This window comes from Ursus arctos, unplaced genomic scaffold, assembly GCF_023065955.2.
Source record: "Ursus arctos isolate Adak ecotype North America unplaced genomic scaffold, UrsArc2.0 scaffold_28, whole genome shotgun sequence".
In the NCBI taxonomy this organism is placed as follows: Eukaryota; Metazoa; Chordata; class Mammalia; order Carnivora; family Ursidae; genus Ursus; species Ursus arctos.
This window is the reverse complement of record NW_026622963.1, coordinates 2,919,894-2,942,959: the sequence shown is the minus strand read 5'-3', so window position 1 is coordinate 2,942,959 and position 23,066 is coordinate 2,919,894. Positions and strand designations below refer to the sequence as shown.

At 41.5% G+C, this 23,066-nt stretch overlaps 1 protein-coding gene across 3 annotated transcripts in view; it reads right to left on the bottom strand.

Annotated features, from left to right (window-relative positions):
* ZWILCH (zwilch kinetochore protein) overlaps positions 1–22,918 on the bottom strand; it is a 36,608-nt gene extending 13,690 nt beyond the window's left edge. The window contains exons 1-12 of one of the 3 annotated variants that reach the window (XM_048222679.2): positions 22,660–22,918; positions 19,473–19,524; positions 16,779–16,874; positions 13,557–13,675; positions 10,357–10,556; positions 9,313–9,383; positions 8,822–8,977; positions 7,473–7,544; positions 4,188–4,281; positions 3,407–3,456; positions 2,694–2,799; positions 1,674–1,753 (exon numbers count right to left, since the gene is read on the bottom strand). In XM_048222679.2, the coding sequence (XP_048078636.1) occupies positions 1,674–1,753; positions 2,694–2,799; positions 3,407–3,456; positions 4,188–4,281; positions 7,473–7,544; positions 8,822–8,977; positions 9,313–9,383; positions 10,357–10,556; positions 13,557–13,675; positions 16,779–16,874; positions 19,473–19,524; positions 22,660–22,904 (1,341 nt within the window). In that variant the 5' untranslated portion in view covers positions 22,905–22,918. The remainder of the gene's footprint in view (positions 1–1,673; positions 1,754–2,693; positions 2,800–3,406; positions 3,457–4,187; positions 4,282–7,472; positions 7,545–8,821; positions 8,978–9,312; positions 9,384–10,356; positions 10,557–13,556; positions 13,676–16,778; positions 16,875–19,472; positions 19,525–22,659) is intronic. The other 2 variants (XM_048222677.2, XM_048222680.2) reach the window with 2 other exon arrangements.
* Between the last annotated feature and the right edge of the window lie 148 nt (positions 22,919–23,066).

Here is a 23,066-nt window from a genome sequence, read left to right as displayed (position 1 = left end):
ACTGTATTAACTACAAGCTAAAAATGATAAGCATGCATTTTTAGTCTCCTGATACCATCAACTGTTTGAATAAAAAGCCCTAAGTTACAAACACGTCCATTCCTGAAGTGTCATTCCTATATGGTTTGCTTTACTCCCAAGCAACTATGAAGAGGTTCAACTTACCCCCCCAGACACAATTCCACCACAGAGAAGACACAGTTGGTCCACTGAAGCTGTGGAACTAGGACTTCTTTTCTCCCAGCTGAGTAAGTGCTACTGGGCATCTTTCCCAACACTGAACATCTTCCTCTGCACAGAACGCCTGCTACTTCGGGACAACTCCCACCCTCGCTGTTCTGGGTGTGTCAGAAGGAGCTCCTTGGCTACAATATCTAACGTACTAGCTAGCTCATCTGCAAATCAAGAAGAGCTGTGAACTTACAGATCGAACACGTGTACCAATGTTAAACACTTCATTTTAAAGATACCTGAAATACTGGACATTTTCTCACTAATGTCTGTTACCTCTCATCTCCAGCATAACCTTCGGCGTTTTCCTTGCTTTAGTAAGAATGATTTCCGTGTTGTTTGCACTCATTGCACACGGCAGGGATATACTCGCAAACGTCTCACAAACACAGAAAGTCACGTGAGAAAACCTCAGCAGCAGAGGTTAAAATGCCTCCAGTCGCCACGGCCCAGTCAGGGGCAGCGCTCACATGCCTTCGCTTTGCAATGGAGCTCGGTGCACACCCAGGAAAGTTTCCAAGTTCTGGAGTTATGAATTGGCAGCTACCCTATTTCAAAGAATTCCTATGAAATGAGGAATCTTTTGGTTTCTAGTTTTTTTTTACTTAGCTTTTTTTTTTTTTATTGTAAAAGCACAAGTTCACGGTGGAAAATCCATAAAGTGTAGAAATGTAGAATGCAGTTGGAAAAACTCATTTGTAACCGCAGCGCCAGGGGCAACTGCCACAACGTTCTGGTATACTTATTTCCGGGTTTTTCACTCCAAAAGTTACTTTCTTTATGCAATAGCGTATAGTCCTTTCGTTCTACAGCAGGCGGTAAGCATTCCTCCACATCATCGGTCAGCATCATTTCAGCAATGATCACATATGCCATTATGTGGCTCCATTATTATTTACGTAGTCCATTAACGGGAAATTTACATCATTCATAACTTTTTGCTACTATAAATGACACTGTGGTGACTCTTCTAATACATAAAATCTTGATACATGTTCTCCTATGTATGAGCTTAGGGTGGATCCTAAGAAAAAAACTAATGATTCAAGGGGCATGTATGATACATTCTGAGGATCTCAATGCATTATCCAAAATTGCTTTATAGAGAATATCCCAATTTGTGCTCTCATCAGTAGTATATGAGAACGACAGTACTAGTATCTTACACATACTGAACACTTAATTATGAGCTGGGGGCTAGGTGCATTACATGAACTAACATATTTAACCCTAAAACAACACTGTGACATAGGTACTTTTCCTACCCCTACTGTGCGGATGAGAAAGCTGGAGCACAGAGACGTAAAGAAACCTGCCCAAGTTTACACAGCTAAGAAAGACGGAGGGCTGGACTCAAACTCAGGCAGTCTGCTCCAGGCTTATGCCTTAACCTTCATGCTATGCAGCTGAAAAAGTGTTCTAACACACACCACTAAACCTACCCATGGCTGTATATCACCACGTTGTAGACTTTGGATGATCAGCGTGAAACACTTCACCAAGTCTTGATATGAAATCACACCTTGGAAAACAAGTCAGTCCAACATTACTTTCATGGTATTTCTGCAGATCAAATACATCATCAATCTTAAAGATACACAAATAAATAGAAGTATCTATACTTTATGGGTGGGGGAAGGGCAAGAAATTAAAGGCAAAAAGAAAGATTTAACACATTTCTAAAGTAAGAGAGCAAACTCACTGTCACAAAATAACACAGTGCAATATTAAGGAATATCTTTTCCTTTTTCTAATAATTATAATTCCACTAAGGTGGAAGTTTTGATTCATATAAATGTAACATAAAAGCCACCTACATCTTATACTCAAGGCAGGAGAAAAGAACAGACTCTATGAATTGCCTTATCTTAGTACAATTCTTGAGTAGTATGTGTCAATACATTATTAGAAATTTGAGAAGGGGGGCGCCTGGGTGGCACAGCGGTTGGGCGTCTGCCTTCGGCTCAGGGCGTGATCCCGGCGTTATGGGATCGAGCCCCACATCAGGCTCCTCCGCTGGGAGCCTGCTTCTTCCTCTCCCACTCCCCCTGCTTGTGTTCCCTCTCTCGCTGGCTGTCTCTATCTCTGTCAAATATATAAATAATATTTAAAAAAAAAAAAAAAAGGAAATTTGAGAAGGGACGCCTAGATGGCTCAGTCGGTTAAGGGTCTGCCTTCGGCTCAGGTCATGATCCCAGGAGTCTGGGATCGAGTCCTGCCATTGGGCTCCTTGCTCAGAGGGGAGCCTGCTTCTCCCTCTGCCTGCTGCACTCTCACTCTCGCTCTCTCTCTGACAAAAAAATAAATAAATCTTAAAAAAAAAAAAGAATTTGAGAAAAACAGGAACCAGCCTTCCACACAAGACTAGTAGTACGCTAGTCCTGTATTATTTTCAAAGACTTAAAAGTAAACCTAACAAATGACAGAAAACATTTTATTTCATAATCATGACAGACACCTACTACCACTCATTTTGAACCACAGCTGCTCAGCAAAATCCAGATCCCCCCGTACTGTGAAGAGACACTCGATGGAGCGGTCAACCGCAGCACTGTCATGCTTCACTGTCTGAAAAAGCAGCATCAGAGAATACTCAGTTTATTACAAAAGAAAAGGAATAGTTTAAGGCCAGTGAGCTTTCAAATGCTGCTCTGAGAAAATGGGGATCCACAGATGGGAATGAATTTTCTACACCTTCATTCATTCATGAGGAGATATAAATCAAGTGACAGTGAAAAATGGGACCCCTAAAATTATTGTAAAAGTATAATGCCTAAAAGCAAGCATTCAACTTTCCTTCGATGCAAAAATAATTAAATGACATTTGTCTTCATTCTCCTATTTCATCAAATGACAACCTATTTAGCTTAATGATACCAGGAAAGGCACATTAACATACCATCTCATAGTATGTTAGTATAATAATACCATCTTATAGCATATTGACAGAGTCATTTCTGCTTCCCCGCAGTTGATTAATTAGTGATACGTACATATTAGTTCTTAAGAAAAACAATCACCAGTGCTGACATTAAAGACCAACAAAAAACTACCCTCAAAACGCTGCCTTGGCTACACCAGATCCACTTGGAATGGTATGTCGTGAAAGAGAGCAGCACAACCAAATTTTAAAAGCTATTTCAGTGCATATATCTAACTGGTAAGAATCGCTTACCTCTGTGTCTTTTTTTGTAGAATCACCAAGTCCATCCAGCTTATTTAAGTCTAGAGAGGAGGAAAAGCTTCTTAACTCTAGATTTTATTTTTCTGCTCTCTAAATTATTTCCATCCTAATCCTACTTTTGAATGGTAAATGAGGACATAAGTATCACCAGGGATTTTAGCAAATTACTTGACTCTCTACTGAGGGTATGATGCACACCCGGCAGGTAGGTAGGGGTTGGGGATGAACTGAGATACACTGAAAGCCCCTGACACACAACGTTGGGCACATGGTAGGTGCTCAAAGCTTTCTGTTCCATCCCTCTTTTCCTACAATCTCATAGACAGCTGTGGTATATAAAATCTAAATTCAGTATTAATTATTAAAATTACTTAGACCTCTACTGTTAGTAATTCATCTGTCCCTCCGACTATGACAGATCTCACAGCTTTATAAATTTCCCAGCCAAAAAGAATACCAAGCCTAAAAAGACAACTTATTTTTAGGTTTAGAAAGTATAAACTGTTGGGGCGCCTGGGTGGCACAGCGGTTAAGCGCCTGCCTTCGGCTCAGGGCGTGATCCCGGCGTTCTGGGATCGAGCCCCACATCAGGCTCCTCCTCTATGAGCCTGCTTCTTCCTCTCCCACTCCCCCTGCTTGTGTTCCCTCTCTCGCTGGCTGTCTCTGTCTCTGTCAAATAAATAAATAAAATCTTTAAAAAAAAAAAAAAAGTATAAACTGTCAACTAAGAAAAATCAACAATATACAGAGAGTGAGTTAGGAAAACAAGGACCATTCAGAAATTCCTGCACAAGTTCAACAGCAGATTTTATTTCCAGAGGCTCGGGCCACTCGGTTACACCAGTCCGCAAACCATTAACCAAAACCTAAGAGAGATTAAAAAGAAAGAAATCCGAAATTTTTTTAGCAAAAAAAAACATAGCTTAATCAGTAGGAATATATTTAATAATAATATTAGTCATTATAACATTTCTTGAACGTTTAACCACATGCCAGGCGCAGTTCTAAGTGTTTTATATGTGGTATGGTATTTAATCCTCACAAAAACCCCATCAGGCAGAGATTACCATCATCCCCATTTCACTGAGGCCAAGAGAGGTGAAGTAACTTGCTCAAGGTCACACACTACTGATAGTGCCAAGACACACACCAGCAGTCTGGTACCAAAGACGGTGTTCTAAGGTGACACCATGTGCGTCAGTGCTACCAAGGATTCCAGGCCAACGAGCCTGCCCTGCAAATGCTTGTAATTTTGGTTAAAGGGGACCGATAATCCAGGTGCAATAATCAGGGAACAAAAAAACGTGAAACTGAGTGGAAGTTTATATAAACATAATATAAATGCATATGCCTGTACATATAACATCTACACCAAAGGAAAGGGAGACTGGAATGGCCAGGGGAACAATGTGGAACATCAGCTGCACTCGAATGTGGGAACCAGGGGCTGCAGGGCAGGGAAGGAGCAGGGAGTAAGATGAAGAGGGCTGGGCGAGGTCCAGCCGTGGTGGAGAAATCACCCACGGAACAGTGGGAAATGAGATTAGAAGGAACAGGGGCTAGAAAGAAAAACAGATTTAAAACCCGAAAAAAAATTTTTTTTCATATGAAAGACAACAGCCAGTGTCGATTTTTTGGCAGGAAAAGGACATGATCAAGTAGTTAAGAATTCATGTCAGAAATAACTAGGATGGATTCTAAGGAAAAGAGAAAGTACAATGTTTCTCAATAGAGGTAATATCAATTTCACCCCCGGGGGGTCTTTGGAAAAATGTGCAGATAGCTATTGGTGTCACAATGACTGGGGTACAAGGGCACTTTGAGCATTTAGTTTGGTAGGGGCCAAGGATGCTAAGTATTGTGCAATGTGTACAATGGTCCCAAAGCACAAAGAATGGTTCTGCCTAAAATGCCCATAGTGTCCCTGTTGAAAAGCAATAATGACCAGTAGAGTGGTCTAGGAGGCAGGTGATAAGGGCTTTAACCAAGATGGGCAGTGAGAAAAAGCTTAAAGGAAAAAAAGAAGAGTGTATTAGAGAAAGAGAGGAGAGAGGAAGGGAGATAGGGAAAAAATAAAATAAATCGTAGCTATTTACAGAAATACCGGGGACTGAACTTGGGAGAGACTATAGCCATGTGCACATCTAAGATTTCATGAATTTGTAAGGAATCTAGTCTGGAGAAGATCTCAAGTTTCATTTTGGAAATACTGTTTGAAGCAACAGCCCTCTACTCAACCGGGAGATAATTTGGTGGAAGTAGGAAGGAAGGGAAATGGAATCAGCTTGAAGAAGAGAGTCTGGAGTTCCCTCAGAAAAACAAATCACTGAACGACAAGCTCTCTCTGCCAGGGTGTGGAGAGAGAAGGGCAGAGACATGAGGACAGAAGTGTGATGGAAGCCCACAGGAAGGGTCCTAAAAGAGGAGCTTTCCAGAAAGAAAAGAGAGAAAAAAGAAAACAAGTTTCATACAAACAGGGAAATAATAATCGGAGGTGAAGGTATTAGAAACGCTTGGTACTGTCTAGAGGCTGCGGGCACACAGAGTACCTGGCACTCAAGTCCAGGAGGGGAGACAGAGAAGCAAACCGATCACTGTGTTCGACCACACAGAGCACAGGCAGCAGAAGCCATTCTGGGGGATCAGTGCTGTCATCCCAGGTGAGGATGTCACAGAGCTCATCCAGCATGGGGTAGGGGGAGAAGGGCACACGAGGCAGCCCAAGATGCACGCACCACAAAGTGACAGCGTGACAGGACAGAGGTACGATAAGCAGGCCGGGGTTAGGGGTTCGGTGGGAACAGAAGTAGGGTGTGAGATGGAGTTAAAGAAATAAGCAGGAGCTAATAAAAGGTGTTCAAAGTCAGTAAGCCATCAGGGAAATGCAAATCAAAACCATGAGATACCACTTCATCCCCACTAGGATGGAGAAAATAATTAATAATAATCATAATAAAAAGACAATAGCAAGTGTTGGCGAGGATATGGAGAAACTGAAACACACTGCTGTAGGAATGTAAAATCGTACAGCCGCTTTGGAAAACAGTTACAGGTTGGCAGCTCCTCAAAAGCTTAAAGGCAGAGTTATCACACTGACCCAGCAACTCCATCCAAAAGATGTGAAGACGTATGTCCCACAAAACTCGCACAAGACTGCTCACAGCAGCATTATTCATGAGAGTCAAAAAGTAGAAACAACAGAAACGTCCATCAGCTGATGAGTGGATGAACGAATGTGGTAAAAGGACTATAAAAAGTAGGGTAGTGGCTGCGGGACTGGTGGGGCGGGAGATGACTGCTAATGGGTACGGGGTTTCTTCTGATGGAGATGCTCTAAAATCATATACGGTCACGGGTGTACAACTCTGTGGGTATATGAGAAACCACTGAATTGTGCACTTGAAACAGGTGAATTTTATGGGATGTAATTTATATCTCAATAAAGCTGTTAAAAACAAACAATCCGGGGCAGTGACTGGACGTAAATGGCTCTCGACACCAGGCTAAGACACTGCAAATTTCTACTGCATTAAAATGAGGCACCCCCTCGGGATTCAATTTATAGAACAGAGTAAAACTCACTGAGACATAAAATTCTTGAAACACGTGTTCACTAATCTTAAGCATGAATCAAAATCCCAGTTATTAATAAGCAGATTATACATGCATTTGGAATAAATTGGCAGCTGACCCACCTAAAAAGAGGGGAATCCATTGTATGAATAAAAACCAAATATTTCAGTAAAAAGGTGGAAGTGTAGCTCTTAATTAACTAATGCTCCCTGGGATTATAACTTATATACTTACAATCTTAGTATAAGTATATATTATACATACTTATAATCTTACATACTTACATACTTATCTTATAAACTTATAAGATATAAGATTATACTACCATGCAGTAAACTCATATTGCCCAAATTGCCGAGAGTATCTACTGAATACATAACAATTGGAACAAATTTTGAACACAAAACCAAGTAACAATATTAGCAAACATTTTTATGAAAACATAAAATTTAATGCAAGTCACAAATTCCAGAAGGGTACTCACAAGGAGAAATTTCAGTTCTCTCTGAAGATGATTCAAAGGACCTCTGGGCTCTCCCGATTCCACTTTAATATTCTAAAAAGTTCCCAAAGTCAGTTTTCACTGGAAATCCCATCTTCTCTGCATAATGATCACGGTTACTTGCATTTCAAACTCCCCACACATTAAAAAACGTATTTCATAAGGCACTAATGAACTGAATAAGTAGGGTAATACTGCACTTAGAACATCACCCCCAGAGACGCCACAGATCCTGTCCCTCCCAGTACAGTAACCTAAACTCATGCCACCAGCCCCTCTCTCTATACCGGAGTGTGCCTATGTGGAACAACTGCTCTTCCCATACCCTCTCCTGCCCTTTCCTACTGAATTTCCAAAAGAAAGTGGGAGAAATGTAAATAAATACATCTTAAGGCCCAATGACAAACTCAGCATTACCACATACCAAAAATAACCACCCCCTAATAAATATGCTCAGTAGACTCCTAGCTAAACCAACAATGTGCTGTCCTAGCCAGAGGTCAAAGTTTCAGGAATTTTCTAAAACCTTAAAAAAAAGGGTGGGGGGGGGGTAAAAGGAAAAAAAAGTAAGTGCCATTGTATGTAAATTCCTATTGCAGGAAAAGAAAAGCATTAAGAATGTAATTATCCATAATCCCAGCACCCTGAGGGAACCACTATTAACACCATCCAGGTCTCTGTGTACACAATTTTCAAAAACATAGTTGAGATCCTACTGTATAAACAATTTCGTATATTTTCCTTTCATTTGCTTAACAATAAGCATTTCTTACCATTAAAGACACTTTAAAGCATGATATTTAAAGAATGTATAGCATTTCATAGGAAAATCTATGTTAAGCACTTCCCTATTGAACATTCAGGTTTGTTTTTAATATTTTGGAAACACAGTTATTATCACTGTGTGGAATATCTTTGCACAGATATTTTTGCTACCAATTCTGATTAACTTAAGACAGAGTCCTAGAAATGTAAATATAAGGTGAAAAGCCTTAATAGTGTAATGGCTCTTCATGTGTTGCCAATATCTGCAATCTTTTAAGAATAGCAGAGATAAGTCTTTGATTTCACTTGGGTTCCAACTCAAGAGAATTTATTAAGTGCTAGAAAATTCTTAAGTTACATAATTGCCACTGTGGGCAACTGACAGATGAGGTCACCCGGCCAAACCTCCACTGGCTGTCCCAGTGAGATGTCAGGGGTAAGCTGGGCCTCTCAGAACTGTCCAGCAGGGCTGGGCCTGGGGCTGGAAGCATGAAGCACCAGCAACAAGCAAGTTAAAAGTAAATCCGCATTGAATAAACTCAACACAAAATAGGGTTCACTCTTACCAGAGCTGCAGTTGAAGAAAGTGGAGGGGTTTGAAGAATCTCATCCACAGGACTCCAGGAAATATCCAAAGTGATTGTAGTTTGTGATGTAGGAAGTGTGTCATCCAAGGCTGCGGACTTAAAGAGCTCATACTGGGCAAAGCCCCTGGCTGTTACCTGAAAAGAGCCCATCCGGCCACCATTAGCTGCACTGCACACAGCCAGAGGCCCATTACCAAAGCTACCTTGGTTCTTTTCCCAGCAGAAGAAAAAGCGCCACACTTTTATCCCGAATGGAAAAATAAGATAATTTTCTCATCACAAAGACTGGCTAAAAGGCAAGGCAGCATCTATTTTTAGTCATTAGCTGAAATGAAAATAAACACAAAGATTTTGATACTACCAAAAAAACCCATCTAGTCACATTAGTAGTGAAAAAAACCACTAAACTAGGGAGGTAGGTCCATAACAGTCTGAAGAAACTAATGTGAGCAGAAGAGAGAAATACCTACAGTAGATAAGTGGTGTCTTTTCTTATGTGAACTTTTCAGGTCTTCAAGATTTACAGAGTAATTTTTATCAGCTATAAGACATAAAAGAAAAAATAATTTTAAAGGTACAATTCAAAATTACACCGTTAGAGTTGGAAGATGACAACCCCTCAAATTCTGAGGGCACCACAACAAATCCACTAGCTGTCTCTGCAGAAGCCTGGACTCGAGGTCAACTGATACGGCTCCAGCCTACGAACAAGCAAGGCTCTGCATCCCTTACCCGAGAGAATGAGCCCAAGACCCCTGTCAACCAGTTTCTACACGCTCGTGGGGCACGCCCATAGCTCCTTCTCCTTGTCCTAAAATGGTGTCAGGGACTGAATCATGCCTTGTTCTGGTGTTAATCTCCAGCCCAGAGTGAACACGGGATAGGTGTTACCTATGTTTGCTCAGTGCGCATGCTCCATCTTTCCTAAAGCACAGTCGCAAGCTTCCCCCGCCCTTTTCATCAATATGTATGCAATCTCAACCCCTCTGATCATAAAAAACTTGCTCTAACCTCAGTCGGGAAGACGGATTTGGGGATACTTCCCTGCCCTCTCAATGCGCTGCATTTCTGATAATACAACTTTCTCTGCTTCAAACCCAGTGACCCAGAGATTCGGTTTCCTGCACATTGGACACAAATCTGATTTTGGGATTTAATAAGAACGCTACTAACAAAAATATAATTAAGCATCTACTATGAGATTGGAATTACATTGTAATTATATTCTACTTTTTTATCCTCCAATGAAAATTTCCAAAAACACGCACATATAAACCAAATGAAACCCAAATAAAACTAACAAAGGCATAAACTCCTGTTCAGACTTTTGGAGATCTGTTTCTGGAATACCTCCTGTACGCTGCAAGGTAGCGTACACGTTCCTGGTGGCTAACACGTTCCACTGTGCGCACTTCCCTCTTCACAATAGTTTTCAGTGAAAACCACAACACAGTAACAACACCAATAAATAAATACACCCCGCCCCATAAAAGTTAAGATGAATGAGCTCTCACCTTTACAACTGACTGTATATAAGACAATTCCTGTAATGCTGTTATTTGTGGTGACGAGCTCAGCTCCCAGCCAACAGGTCCCTTCAGGATCTGAACTGTCACACCTTACCCACAGGGGAGGAAGGGCAACGACTGGATGATTAATCTTCAAGTGGGTCATATTAGGATTGTGAGCCATGGTGTAAAGTCCGATTAACTGCCTTGAAAACAAGAGTAAGAAGAATAAATTGTGAAGTAGGAACTGTCCATCAATCAAGTTTTCTTTTCCAAAGATATCATGAAGGGTATCTACGATTCTGACACTGCTCCTACTTCTGGTCACCAACTAACATTCTGCACCCAACTCTAATGTGTGGGGATTTTCCTCGTACCAAGTGATTTTCTGACACCAGCTGGGTGTCCTACAATTCAACTCAATTCCGACACTAGCCACCCAGAGACAGCATCAGATGCCACAGGTTAAGGGCTCAGTCCTACAAGCCTGCCCCCACCCCTGCCACCCACCTTTAGATGCCAAGTGCAAGTCCAGGTTGCCACCTGTGCTTCTGACTGACCAGCTAGAGATCAGAGGTTCCAACAACCTCCTCCTTGGGTAGATTAATTTGCTAGAGCAACTCAGAACTCAGAAAAACACTTTACTTACTAGATCACTGGTTTATTATAAAAGGGACGTAACTCAGGAACAACCAGATGAAGAGATGCACAGAGCAAGGTATGGGGAAAGGGCGCGGAGCGCCCATGCCCTCTCTTAGTGAGCCACTCTCCCCAAAACGCCACCTGTTCACCAACCCAGAGGCTCTCCAAACACTCTCCTTTTGGGTTTCTATGAACCCTTAGTCACATAGGCATGAAATGATTAATCACTGGCCATTGGGGACTGAACTCAATCTCTAGCCCTTCTCCCCTCCCTGGAGGGAGGGGTAGGGCTGAGTGTTCTAACCCTCTAATCACAGGGTTAGTACCCTACCAACCACCCCCCCAAGCCCCGCATTACCTAGGGGCTTTCCAAAAGCCACCTTATTTTTTTTTTTAAAGATTTATTTATTTAAGAGAGAGAGACAGAAAGCATGTGAGCAGGGGGAGGGGCAAAGGGAGAGGGAGACAGAGAAAGAATCCTCAAGAAGAGGCCCCGCTGAGCACAGAGCCTGACGCAGGGCTGGATCCCAGGACCCTGAGACCATGACCTGAACCAAAAATAAGAGCCAGCCACTCAACTGACTGAGCCACCCAGGCGCCCCAAAAGCCACCTCACTAACATAACAGAAGACACCTTTCTCTTTCTCCTCACTGAGGAAATTCTAAGGGTTTTAGGAACTCTGTGCCAGGAACAGCAGACAAAGACCAAATATGTTTCTAATTATAAATCCCAATACCCCAGTATCCCAGAAACAAAAATCGGGAAACTGAGCAGCAAAATACATAAATATTTCACCCAGTGAAGAAGTGGGAGAAGGGCACACCGGGCAGATGAAGACGCCTGCCCCAGCAAGTGACAAGAATGTAGCCATCCACAAGCGGGGAGTCCGATAGGGTGGGGGTGAGGGTCAGCAGGAGGGAAAGTAGGCTGCTAGATGAAGCAAAAGAAAGAGGTAGGATATGTTAATTATACCTCAATAAAGTTGGGGCAAAAAAAAAAAAAGGAGCCAATAAGCACATGAAAAGATGCTTGAGCTCATTAGTCACTGGAATACTTAGAGAAAACTGAGTAGTCTGTGAATGAGATAATAGTACTGTAACCGTTAAATTTCCAGACTTTGATCATTGTTCTGCGGTTATGTAAGAGAATATACTTGTTCTCAGAAAATCCACAGTGAAGTATGTAGAGGTAAAGGAGCACAGCGTCTCCAACATTCTCTCAAGATTTCATTAAAAAACCATGTGTGGGTGATAGGAGTATGTAAAGCGGCAGAGTGGGGAGGACGAGGAGGAGGAAGGAGAGGGAGACTGACAAAGCAGACGCAGCAACATGTAAACGACTGGTGAATCAGGGTCAAGGGTATACAGAAGTTCCTGTGTTATTCTTTCAACTTTTCTGCAAATTTGAAAGTGTATCAAAATTAAAAGTTACCAAAAAATGTAACTTGAAATTTTTCAAAGAGATGAAAACTTAATTTATTGCCAACAGATGTTCAACAAAGGATTTCTGGGATTGTACTTCAGAAAGGAAATACAGTAATCCCAAAAGGAAGGTTCCAGATGCAAAACAAGGCAATGATAAGCCTACGGATAAATCCTAACAAACACTGGATGGAGAAACCACCACCAATAAATAATGTTTAAGTTGTCAGGGAGAAAAGAAAAAAGGCCAAACACGACTTAAAATCAAGAAGCCATAAAACACTAATTTAACTACAGAAAGATGTTAAAAGCTTCTGCCTAGCAAAACCAACAAAAACCATCAAGAAGGAAAGTCACTTTGTGAACATTATTATTATAGTCCTTATCGTCCAATGTTATATACAAGTATATCCTCCAGAACTGCTTGATGGCAAAAACTCTGGTTGGGGAGGTGAGCGGGCCAGCCGGGGAGAGCTGCCAGTGGCTACACAGCGGGGAGGCAGAAAGTGAAGCTGGCCAGGCAGACGGGGGCAGCAGGCTTTCTAACAGGGGCACTGCTGGCATCGGGGTGGGATAATTCCTCCTCGTGCGGGACAGCCCAGGCCAATCGCTCCCCTCAGTCACGGTAACAACCAGAAAGTACCCCTGCATGTTTCTAAACGCCCGCTGGGAATGGCTCCCCTGGTGGCAGAGCTCTGGACTGGACAGTGAAGGTTCCTATGTGTCATTCATAAGAAATTTGGATTGTATCATGACGCAACAAAAACCACCGAAGGATTTTTAAGCAAGGAGGCAACATGATCAGGCTTCCAGTGATTTATGAAGATCTCTGGCAGCAGCAAGGATGAAAGACTGGAGGGGAACCAAATACAAAGAGAACAATTGAGAAGCAAGAACGAACAGTATGGGGGAGTGGAGAAAGGGACCCTGACATGGTCTTCTTGGTCATGCTTGGGACACCTATGGGCTATTCAAGTAAAGCTATCCCCTGGAGATTTGGGTGTCATGTCTAGGTGGCGGGGGAAGAAGGGAGGGAAGGACCTGAACTAGATACATATTTTCCCCCCAATGTTTGTAAGAACACTTTCATTTAAATCCTAGCCTCCAACCCTACTCCTAGCCCGATGCTAAGAAAAACTTACCTTGCTCTCCCAACTGGTAAAGCAAGTGGTCCAACATTCTCCCCAGTAGAGAAATCAGAAATAGCTGTCTCTTCACATTGTGGTTCTTCAACATGACTTGTTTCTTCCTTGTCCAAAGGCTTAAAAAATATTTTTTAATTATTTAGCCAGGTAAAAGAACACTCACCAGTCAATTCTTCACTATGTTAGAACATAATGTACTGGTTTCCAAACCCTTAAGCACAAATGACTGGGCGATGGCAAGAATCACAGCTACAGACCAGTCTGGTACCAACAAATCTTGCCATCAGAAGCATTTCTGCTGTCCTATAAAAATCTGACGATCTCAGTTGCTATGCATAGAGGAAGTATCTGATGCCACTAGAAAAGGAAGTGCTCCAACATGTATACAATGATGAGCCAAGGACAAAATACCAAGAGAAACCCATAGAAGACTCCTGATTTTTCACTCCCAAAACTCAAAGGGCCACAGCCCTTACTGCTTAAATCTACTCCTCTTAGGACTAGCAGCTCTCATTGGTGTTACAGGGTTCTGAAATCTGTGTTTCTAATATCTCCATGTTTAAATAGTTACATAGTTCAGCCTTGCCAATAACAACAAGAGTTAACATTTTCTGAGCATTACTTTGTAACAGCTACTATTCTAAGTTTTCTGTTACTTTTCATAAAAACCCTGAATTAGATACTATTATTAACTCTTTTTAAAAAGATTTTATTTATTTATTTATTTATTTATTTATTTATTTAGGGGAGGAGGGGCACAGGGAGAGGGAGAGAGAGAATCTCAAGCAGACTTGTGCTGAGCATGGAGCCCCAGAGGGCTCGATCTCACGACCCCAAGCTCATGACCCAAGCCAAAACCAAGAGTTAAATGCTTAACCAACTGAGACACCCAGGTGCCCCTTTCGCTCTGTTTTATAGATGGGAAAACCGAGGTAGCAAACAGCTTTTTATTTACTTGTCCAGAATCACAGCCGGTGAGTGGCAACCGCAAGATTTGAATCTAGACAGTCTAACTTCAAAACTCGGGATCTTCTCCATTAAGCTCTTCGGGCAGTAAATACTCTGCCTGCTTAATAGGTCTCAGACCCAGATATTTCCTCAACTTTGAATTTCTTTTGCCAGATCACAGATCTCAGTCCCTTCTAGGCCTGGCTTTTCAAAGAGTTCCTAGAACTGGTGGTACCCAAAATGTCATTTTTTCCTTCTGTTTAATAGCCATCTACCTAAAATTCATGCTTTAAGCTCTACTGATCTTTGCAGATACAACAGCCATTTTGACTGCTCCTCATCCAAAAACGCCAGGGCCCCAATTCCAGGGACCTTCCCACAACGGCAAGCTGCGTCCTCACTAGGGTGCCAACCCACATTCCCACATCCCCCTTGGGTCATTCTTTCTTTTTTTTTTTTAAAGATTTTATTTATTTATTTGACAGAGAGACAGCCAGCGAGAGGGGAACACAAGCAGGGGGAGTGGGAGAGGAAGAAGCAGGCTCCCAGTGGAGCAGGGAGCCCGATGTGGGGCTCGACCCCAGGACCCTGGGATCATGACCTGAGCCGAAGGCAGATGCTTAACGACTGAGCCACCCAGGCGCCCCCCCTTGGGTCATTCTTATCTTTTCCTAGGTGACTCATCTTCATCTGAACATCTTCGTTTTTTCGACTTTTGCTCTACATACATTTTCCCTTCTCCCCACAACAGAAGTCTAAATTCAACCACATAACTCACCTATCATCATTTCCCAAGCATCTGTCCACTATAGATAAGCACTGTAATAACACCCTTTCATTAACATAAAAGACAAAGTTGCCCCCCTTCCTCAAAAAGAGCTTTTGTATGCATTAAAATGAAAAGCTCCCTGTTCCTTCACCAGATAGCACGAGGGTCCTAAAACAAACAGAAGAGTTCCTTCTAAAAGTACCTCCACTTTCCCCTATTAGAGTCTGTTCCAATCTACTTCAGGAAACAATGTAGTCAAAGGAATGCGTTCTGGCCTCAAAACAACTGTGTAACCTGACAGCATTACCACCACTCAGTAAAAATCACTATAATTGCTCTGCCAAAACACCATAATTAAAACACAAAGGCTTCAGGCTGGAATTATAAAGTGATGCAAGAGATAAGAAGTTTTCTGTTACGTTCCACAAACAAAAATTAAAGTAGAACTTCATGAGTCATAGCTCCTTATGCTGTGCTGTTCAGTACAGCAGCCGCTGGCCACACGCAGCTACTGGGTACTGGAAATGGGGCCAGACCAGTGAAAAGTGTAAATACACACCAGATTTTGAAGATGCAATACGGGGGGAAAAAACTTAAAATATCTCATTAATGATCTTTATATTAACTATGCATTGAAATGGTATTATCAGATATACGAGACTAAGTAAAAAGCATTATTAAACCTAATTTCAAACAATCCCACTCCTCGGTATTTACTGTAAAGAAAAAACATGCTCACACAAAAAATCTATACAAAAATGATTACAGCAGCTCTATTCATGATCACCGGAGACAGAAAACAGCCCAAATGTCATTTGAAGGGTGACTAGATAAATAAACGGTGGTACATTCAAACCACAGAATCTACTCAGCAATTTCAAGAAATGAACCACTGATACACATACAACGTGGATGAATCTCAAAGGGCATTATACAGAGTGAAAGAAGCCAGACTCAAAAGGTTACACACTGTATGATTCCATTCACGACACTCTTAAAAAGATAAAACTACACCAAGGGAGAAGAGATCAGTGGTTACCAGGGGGATTTTCAAGGGAGAGCATGAGGGAGTTGTTTGGGGTGAAGGAACTGTTTTGTGCCTGATTGTGGTGGACCAACAAAAGAAAAAAAGTCGATTTTACTGTAGGATAATTAATTTCACTTTTTTAAAATCAGGATACTACAAAATTTTAAATTACCTACACAGTTATCATTATATTTCTATTGGACACCACTGTATCTACTTCTAAAAGAATCAGAATTCACTTTCACTAACGTGCTGATAAACAAAAGTGTGCACATTTGAGATCATTCCCAATAAACTGATTTTGGCTACTGGGAGTTCAACAAGCACAGGGGCGCCCGGCCGGCTCAGCTGGCGGAGCACGCGACTCGATCTCCAGGTTAGAGCCCCACGTTGAGGACAGAGATCACTTAAAAATAAAATCTTAAAAAAAAAAAAAAAAAGAATTAAACGAGCGCAAAGCCCAAGCACTCCTTACCAATTTCTCCATGATGAATACTACATCATTTTCATGTAGAATATTTTTCAAAGGGTTCGGCTGGCCTTTGCTGATCAACTGCACTTGAACATCAGCCTATTAAAAATAGATAATGTCAAGCAATGTTACATACACACATGCATATTAGTACAAATATTTAAACACAGAAAGACTAGTTCTACGTAAGTGGCTAAAAAAGAGAATGTGAACAAGACAGAATGTTCTAAAGAGAAGATTTCATTTATTCTTTGCCATGTTGGTTTTCATGTTTGGACAAACCTAGCTCTATTCGCCTCTACACATGCTTCAAGGCCTCCCTCAAGTGCGCCCTGCCTTGGGGAGCCTTCTTTTGATTAGGATCACACCGACGTCCTCTTCCTTGACTCACACTTTATTTACTATAACATACCATATAATCAGCACTTTATAAATATGACCTTTTCTTCTGATTGTACTATGGAATTTAGAACTTTTATCAATCTCTAGGAACTATGTATTTTTTCATTTCAATTGCAAACACGTTTATTGCAGAAAGGTCTGAAAATAGATACCTAAGCCATTTCTTTAAAACTCACATATAACCCTACCAGCCAGGATAATCACTAGTTACTAGCATGGCTGGCATCTACTTTGTGAGATCTTCTTCCAGACACAGAAATAAATCTACTTAAGTAAAAATGTGTTCAGTATTTAGATATCTAGATAGGATTTTGCTTAATAAAAATACGATATTCTGTATCATACACCTCTTTCCATCCATTAAGTGTTCTTTGGTTCTACCATCATATAATTAATCCCATTTTGTTCAACATTTGGACACTTTAAAGTTATCTGCTCTAATAAACAAATAATAATAGACATCCTTGAATTACTTTAAGATGAATACTTTGTCAGATTGCCTTGCAAATATGGTGCCCCCACATATTTGCATCCCCATCACTTACGGCAACTGAGTATTTTCACTATTTATTTTTACCGTCTCACAGCAAAAAAGAGTATCTTGTTTGTTACTGGGTTTTTTTTTTCCATTTATTTGATTACTAATGAAGGTGACTAGTCTTTCAAAGGTTGGTCATTGACAAATAACTCTCATTACTTCAATTCATTTCATTTCTCAGTTTGGATCCTAAAGCATTTAGATACCAAGTTCAGAAAGCAAAGGATGCTGTGTTATTCTAATCTACCAGGTTCTTGAGTTTCAAGTACTGTTGTGGATTGAATATGTCCCCAAAAGATATGGTGAAGTCCTAACCCCTGGTTCCTCTGAATGTGACCTTCTTTAGAAAAAGGGTCTTAGCAAATGTAATCAAGTTGAGAATTAACTTGGATTGGGGGGGGTGCCTAAATCCAATGACTGATGTACTTACAAGGAGGGAAGGATTTAGAGACATAGACACACAGGGATGGTATGCATTAACGGTGGCAGAAACTACAGTGATGTGTCTATAAGCCAAGAAACTCCAAGGATTGTTGGAAACCACCAGAAACTAGGAAGAGCCAAGGAAGGATCCTTTCCTAGAGCCTTCAGTAGGAGCGTGGCCCTCCTGACTCCTCCATTTCAGAGTCCTAGTCTCCAGAACTGCAACAGAATAAATTTGATGTTTGTTTGTTTGTTTTAAAGATTTTATTTATTTGACAGAGAGAGACAGCCAGCGAGAGAGGGAACACAAGCAGGGGGAGTGGGAGAGGAAGAAGCAGACTCCCAGCGGAGGAGCCTGATGTGGGGCTCGATCCCGCAACGCCAGGATCACGCCCTGAGCCGAAGGCAGACGCTTAACCACTGTGCCACCCAGGCGCCCCAAATTTCTGATGTTTTAAGCAAACCAATTTGTGGTTACAGCAGCCCTAGGAAACTAATATACATATCAACCAAGAATTCCGATGGGGAGGGATTAATACATTTACCTAGCTATACTTAATTCCTGAGTTTGGTTAGTGAAAATTCAAACAGTAAGAAATAACTCTACTTGTAATTTTCTTTCTGAGCTTACTTATTTATGTTTTTTGTCTATTCTTCTATTACAGTTGTCATTTTTCCTAACGATTTTTAAGCACTTTTTATGTATTATATATATATTTCTCTCCAGCTTATTTGTTTTTTTAGCATGTAATTAATATAATTAATTTTAGTTCACTAATTATTTTATAGATTAAACCTTATGGGGACTTCAGCTATGGGACACCGGGCATATATTAGATGCTTAATAAATCCATGAATATTTATAGCAGTTTTATTCATAACTATCAAAAACTGGAAACAATCCATGTATCCATCAGCTGGTAAGTGGGTGGGTAAGTGTCGCACACCCATGAAATGGGATACTATCCAACCATAAATAGGAATGAAGTATTGAGACACACAAAACATTGATGAATCTCAAATGCATTACATTCCTTGACAGAAGCCAAACCCAGAAGACTACATACTGTGTGACTTTATTTATATGACGTTCTGGAAAAAGCCAGGGACAAAGGGCTGATTATAAAGGGACATGAGATTTTTTGGAGGTGACAGAAATGTTCTAGATCTTGATCATGGGGGTGGTTATATGACGGAATACATTTGTAAAAACTCATAGAACTGTATGCTAAAGGGGGGATTTACTCTAAATAACTTCAGTGAACCCAACTTTTAAAAAAGCAGAATGTTAGGATTACTGAGTTTTATTTGAAAACGAAATAAATTGTTCATACCTCATAGATAAATGGATCTTTATGGATTCCTTTCTTTTCTTCATCAAACTCCCTGAAATGAAGAACTACACGTGAGAAACAGAGCTACAGTATTCTGACATTTAAATTCAGTAGTTATCACTTTATCTCTGCATGACACCAGTGAGAAAAGCAAAGTGCAAAGTAGTCATAGCAGCCCTAAGGCATGGTTGGGAAGAGGGGGAAAAAGCAGAAAAAGAATATGAGAAGGGACTAGTGGGTGGCTCGGTCGGTTAAGCATCTGCCTTCAGCTCAGGTCATGATCCCAGGGTCCAGGGATCAAGTCCCACATAGGGCTCCTTGCTCAGTAGGGAGCCTGCTTCTCCCTCTGTCTGCGACTCCCCCTGCTTGTGCTTGCTCTCTCTCTCCGGCAAATAAATAAATAGAAATCCTTAAAAAAAATGAGAAAAAAGAGATGTGGTAGAAATTAATAGACTGCTGCCCACAACTGGGCACAAAGGCTTCTCAGAGGCAGCAGGAAATCAGGTTACCTACCTCTACTCTCTCATCTTCTAAAACACATCATCAATTACTATTAAAATGTAATTTACCATGTAACTTATGGGAAGTAAAAATCACTGGATTCTGATCTGCCACTGAATCAGTGGATAACCAAAGAAGTTATTTAAGGTTCCTAGTCCTAGACTTCTACGGCTAAAATAAAAACATCTATCCTCCCTCTGTTTTTATGAGCTGTCACTAAAAACTGAGAAAATTTGTTAACGTTAAACAAGTTCCTTTTAAAAATGTAAGCACAAAACTCTCGGATATCACTTAATAATTATCATTTCATTCAAGAAAGTTCTAAAATAGTCATCCCAAAGCATGTGAACTATAAACCATTAAACATACCACAATGCACATCAGTCTGACCTACACTCTGAAAGAGACACAATCTTTAGAGACCTAACTAAGCCCAATGGAATTGTTTCAGATACCATTTATTATTTGATCTATTCTGACTTACTGAAATAAAAACAGGAGAGCTAGGCCTTTGAACGATTCACATTTGCCATTTTGGACAAGACGGTGATTTATTCTTAAAGATATTTGCCCTTTGTGTACAACTGAGGGATGTTATTTAATCAATTATTCAACAATCATGTATATTACAGGCAGGCACTCTTCCTAGATGTCCAGGATATACAACGAAAACATAGTCCCTGGTTCACAGTCTGACGGAAGTCCAAAGAGTAAGCCAACAGTTAGACTACAGGGTGAGGGTGCTCCAACACAGGTGAGTGCAGGCTGCCGTGGCAGCACAATGGGAGACATGTTGCTGTATCACTACAACTTTATCCTGAAAGCCGAGAGGAGCTCACTAAAAGATTTTTTTTAAAGATTTTATTTATTTGAGAGAGAGAGACAGTACAAGAGAGAGCATGAGCAGCGGGGAGGGGCAGCGGCAGATGCAGAGGGAGACTCTGGAGAAGCATGCTCCCTGCTGAGGAGGGAGTCCGACTCTGGCTCGACCCCAGGGTCCTGGGATCATGAGCTGAGCCGAAGGCAGACACTAAACGGACTGAGCCACCCAGGTGCCCCACTAAAAGATTTTAAATGGGAAATAGCTCTCTGACTGTGAGATGGAAGGCATAAACTTGGAGGCTAGGAAAATCGCTGTGAATAAGTGACAATGTCCTGAACAAAAGCAGTAGAGATAGAGGGGAAACAAGTGCACCAGGTGAGTGATTAGATGGAATGGGGGAGGGGAGGTGGAAATCTTGGATTTGGAACTCTTAATTCAGAGAAAGGACTCTGGAGCAGAGTGTCAGGTTGCTGGGGAAAGATGAATTCGGTTTTGCAGATAATGAGTTTGAGGTCTCGTAGAAATTTCCAGTAGGCAACTGGATGCACAGGCATGTAAAGGACTCAAGAGAAGTAAAAGAGACTTTTGTGGTTACAAGTAGAGAAAAAGACAAAGCTCCATGAAATAATTGGGAACTATAAAGGGTCTAAACAAAACTGTATCAATGGGGAAGTGGTTAAATAAACATAAGACAGGCAGAGAATATTGCACAGCAGTTAAAAACAATGAGATATATCGATAAGGTGTCATACTGAAAGCCATCCAAGACATTATTAGTTAAAAAGAACCTAGTGCTCTGTCTATAATGTTCAAAAATTGGCAAGCATTACTTTTTTTTTTTTTTTTAAGATTTTATTTATTTATCTGACAGAGAGAGAGCATAAGCAGGGGTAGTGGCAGCAGAGGCAGAAGGAGAAGCAGGCTCCCCGGCAGAGCCAGAAGCCCAACAAGGGGCTCTATCCCAGGACCCTGGGATCATGACCTGAGCCAAAGGCAGATGCTTAACTGACTGAGCCACCCAGGTGCTACATTACTACTTTTGTAAGCAGGGAAAAAGCAATAAAGATAAATAATGAAAAATTATGGCATTTAGAAAATAAGGGGTTAGATCACATCAGTGGTTCTCAAAGTGTCCTGTCAGGCCAGCAGCAGTTTCACCTGGAATTTGTCAGAATTCTTTGGCCCCACCCAGGCTTACTAAATCAGAACCCCTGGAGATGGGGCCTAGCAATCTTGTGTTTTGACAACCCTCCAAGTGATTGGTGCAACCTCAAATTTGAGACCTGCTGGATTCGATTGTAAAGTTGGATGCAGAACTAGATGGAATCCCCTTTTGTACTAGCACTTCACTTTAAGAATTAAATCTTAGAGCACAGTGAAATAAAGGTACTTGAAAAACCCCAACACACTATTACGTTATTATTACAACTGTAGCACAAATAATTATTCTGAAGAGACAATACGTTTCACACCAGAAAGGCTTTAAACAGATGAAGGATGCCAACACCTAGGTTTCTGTATCCTGAGAGGTTTCCCTAACATATCCTAAGTTCCGTGCATTTACGGCATGAATAGAATAAAGCGCCTATCGAAAAACTTGTCACCTTCCACCCCGATTGATAAACGTACATTTTCTCCTATACGAGACTATAAGCAAATCCCCACAGGGCCAACCCCACACTGGAGCAGCTAACCAGACTTTCCCTAACTCCCAGACCCCAGGAAAGCTGCCTCAGTCTGTAACTTGCGCGCCATTGAGAACTGGCAAGGCAGGGCCAAGAGGCTTGTAGCGGGGACCAAGCAATACGCCCAGGGAGAAGTGCTGCCCTCGCACCCTAGGCAACAGCACCGGCTACAACTCACTGCAGGAGACGAGAGTAAAACTCCTCAGCAGCTCGGTTCATTCGGGACCACATCACGCCCCAGCTTGACTGCGGACCCGAGACAGCCAAACTGAACTGCGCGCCGCCGCTGACGTCCAGGGTCATGACCCCCTCGCCGGGACTACGTTTACACCCCACCCACCCCCGGCAGGCCCTGTCAGCCCACGAAATTATCTTTTGTTTTAGAGCACACAGCGTTTTTTTTCTGTCCCAGCAGTTTTCCATTCCCGTAAGAAAAAGTTAAAATAAATTGCAGTGGTTGGGGGGGGGGGGGGAAAGACACTTCGTCTCGCGAGAGTTGCCACGCCTCCTTATGGATTACTCCGCGAAAAGGAGTCCCTTGTTTCTAAGCGCTTTTGTTGGCTTTGGAAGTCAGTAGATACCGTA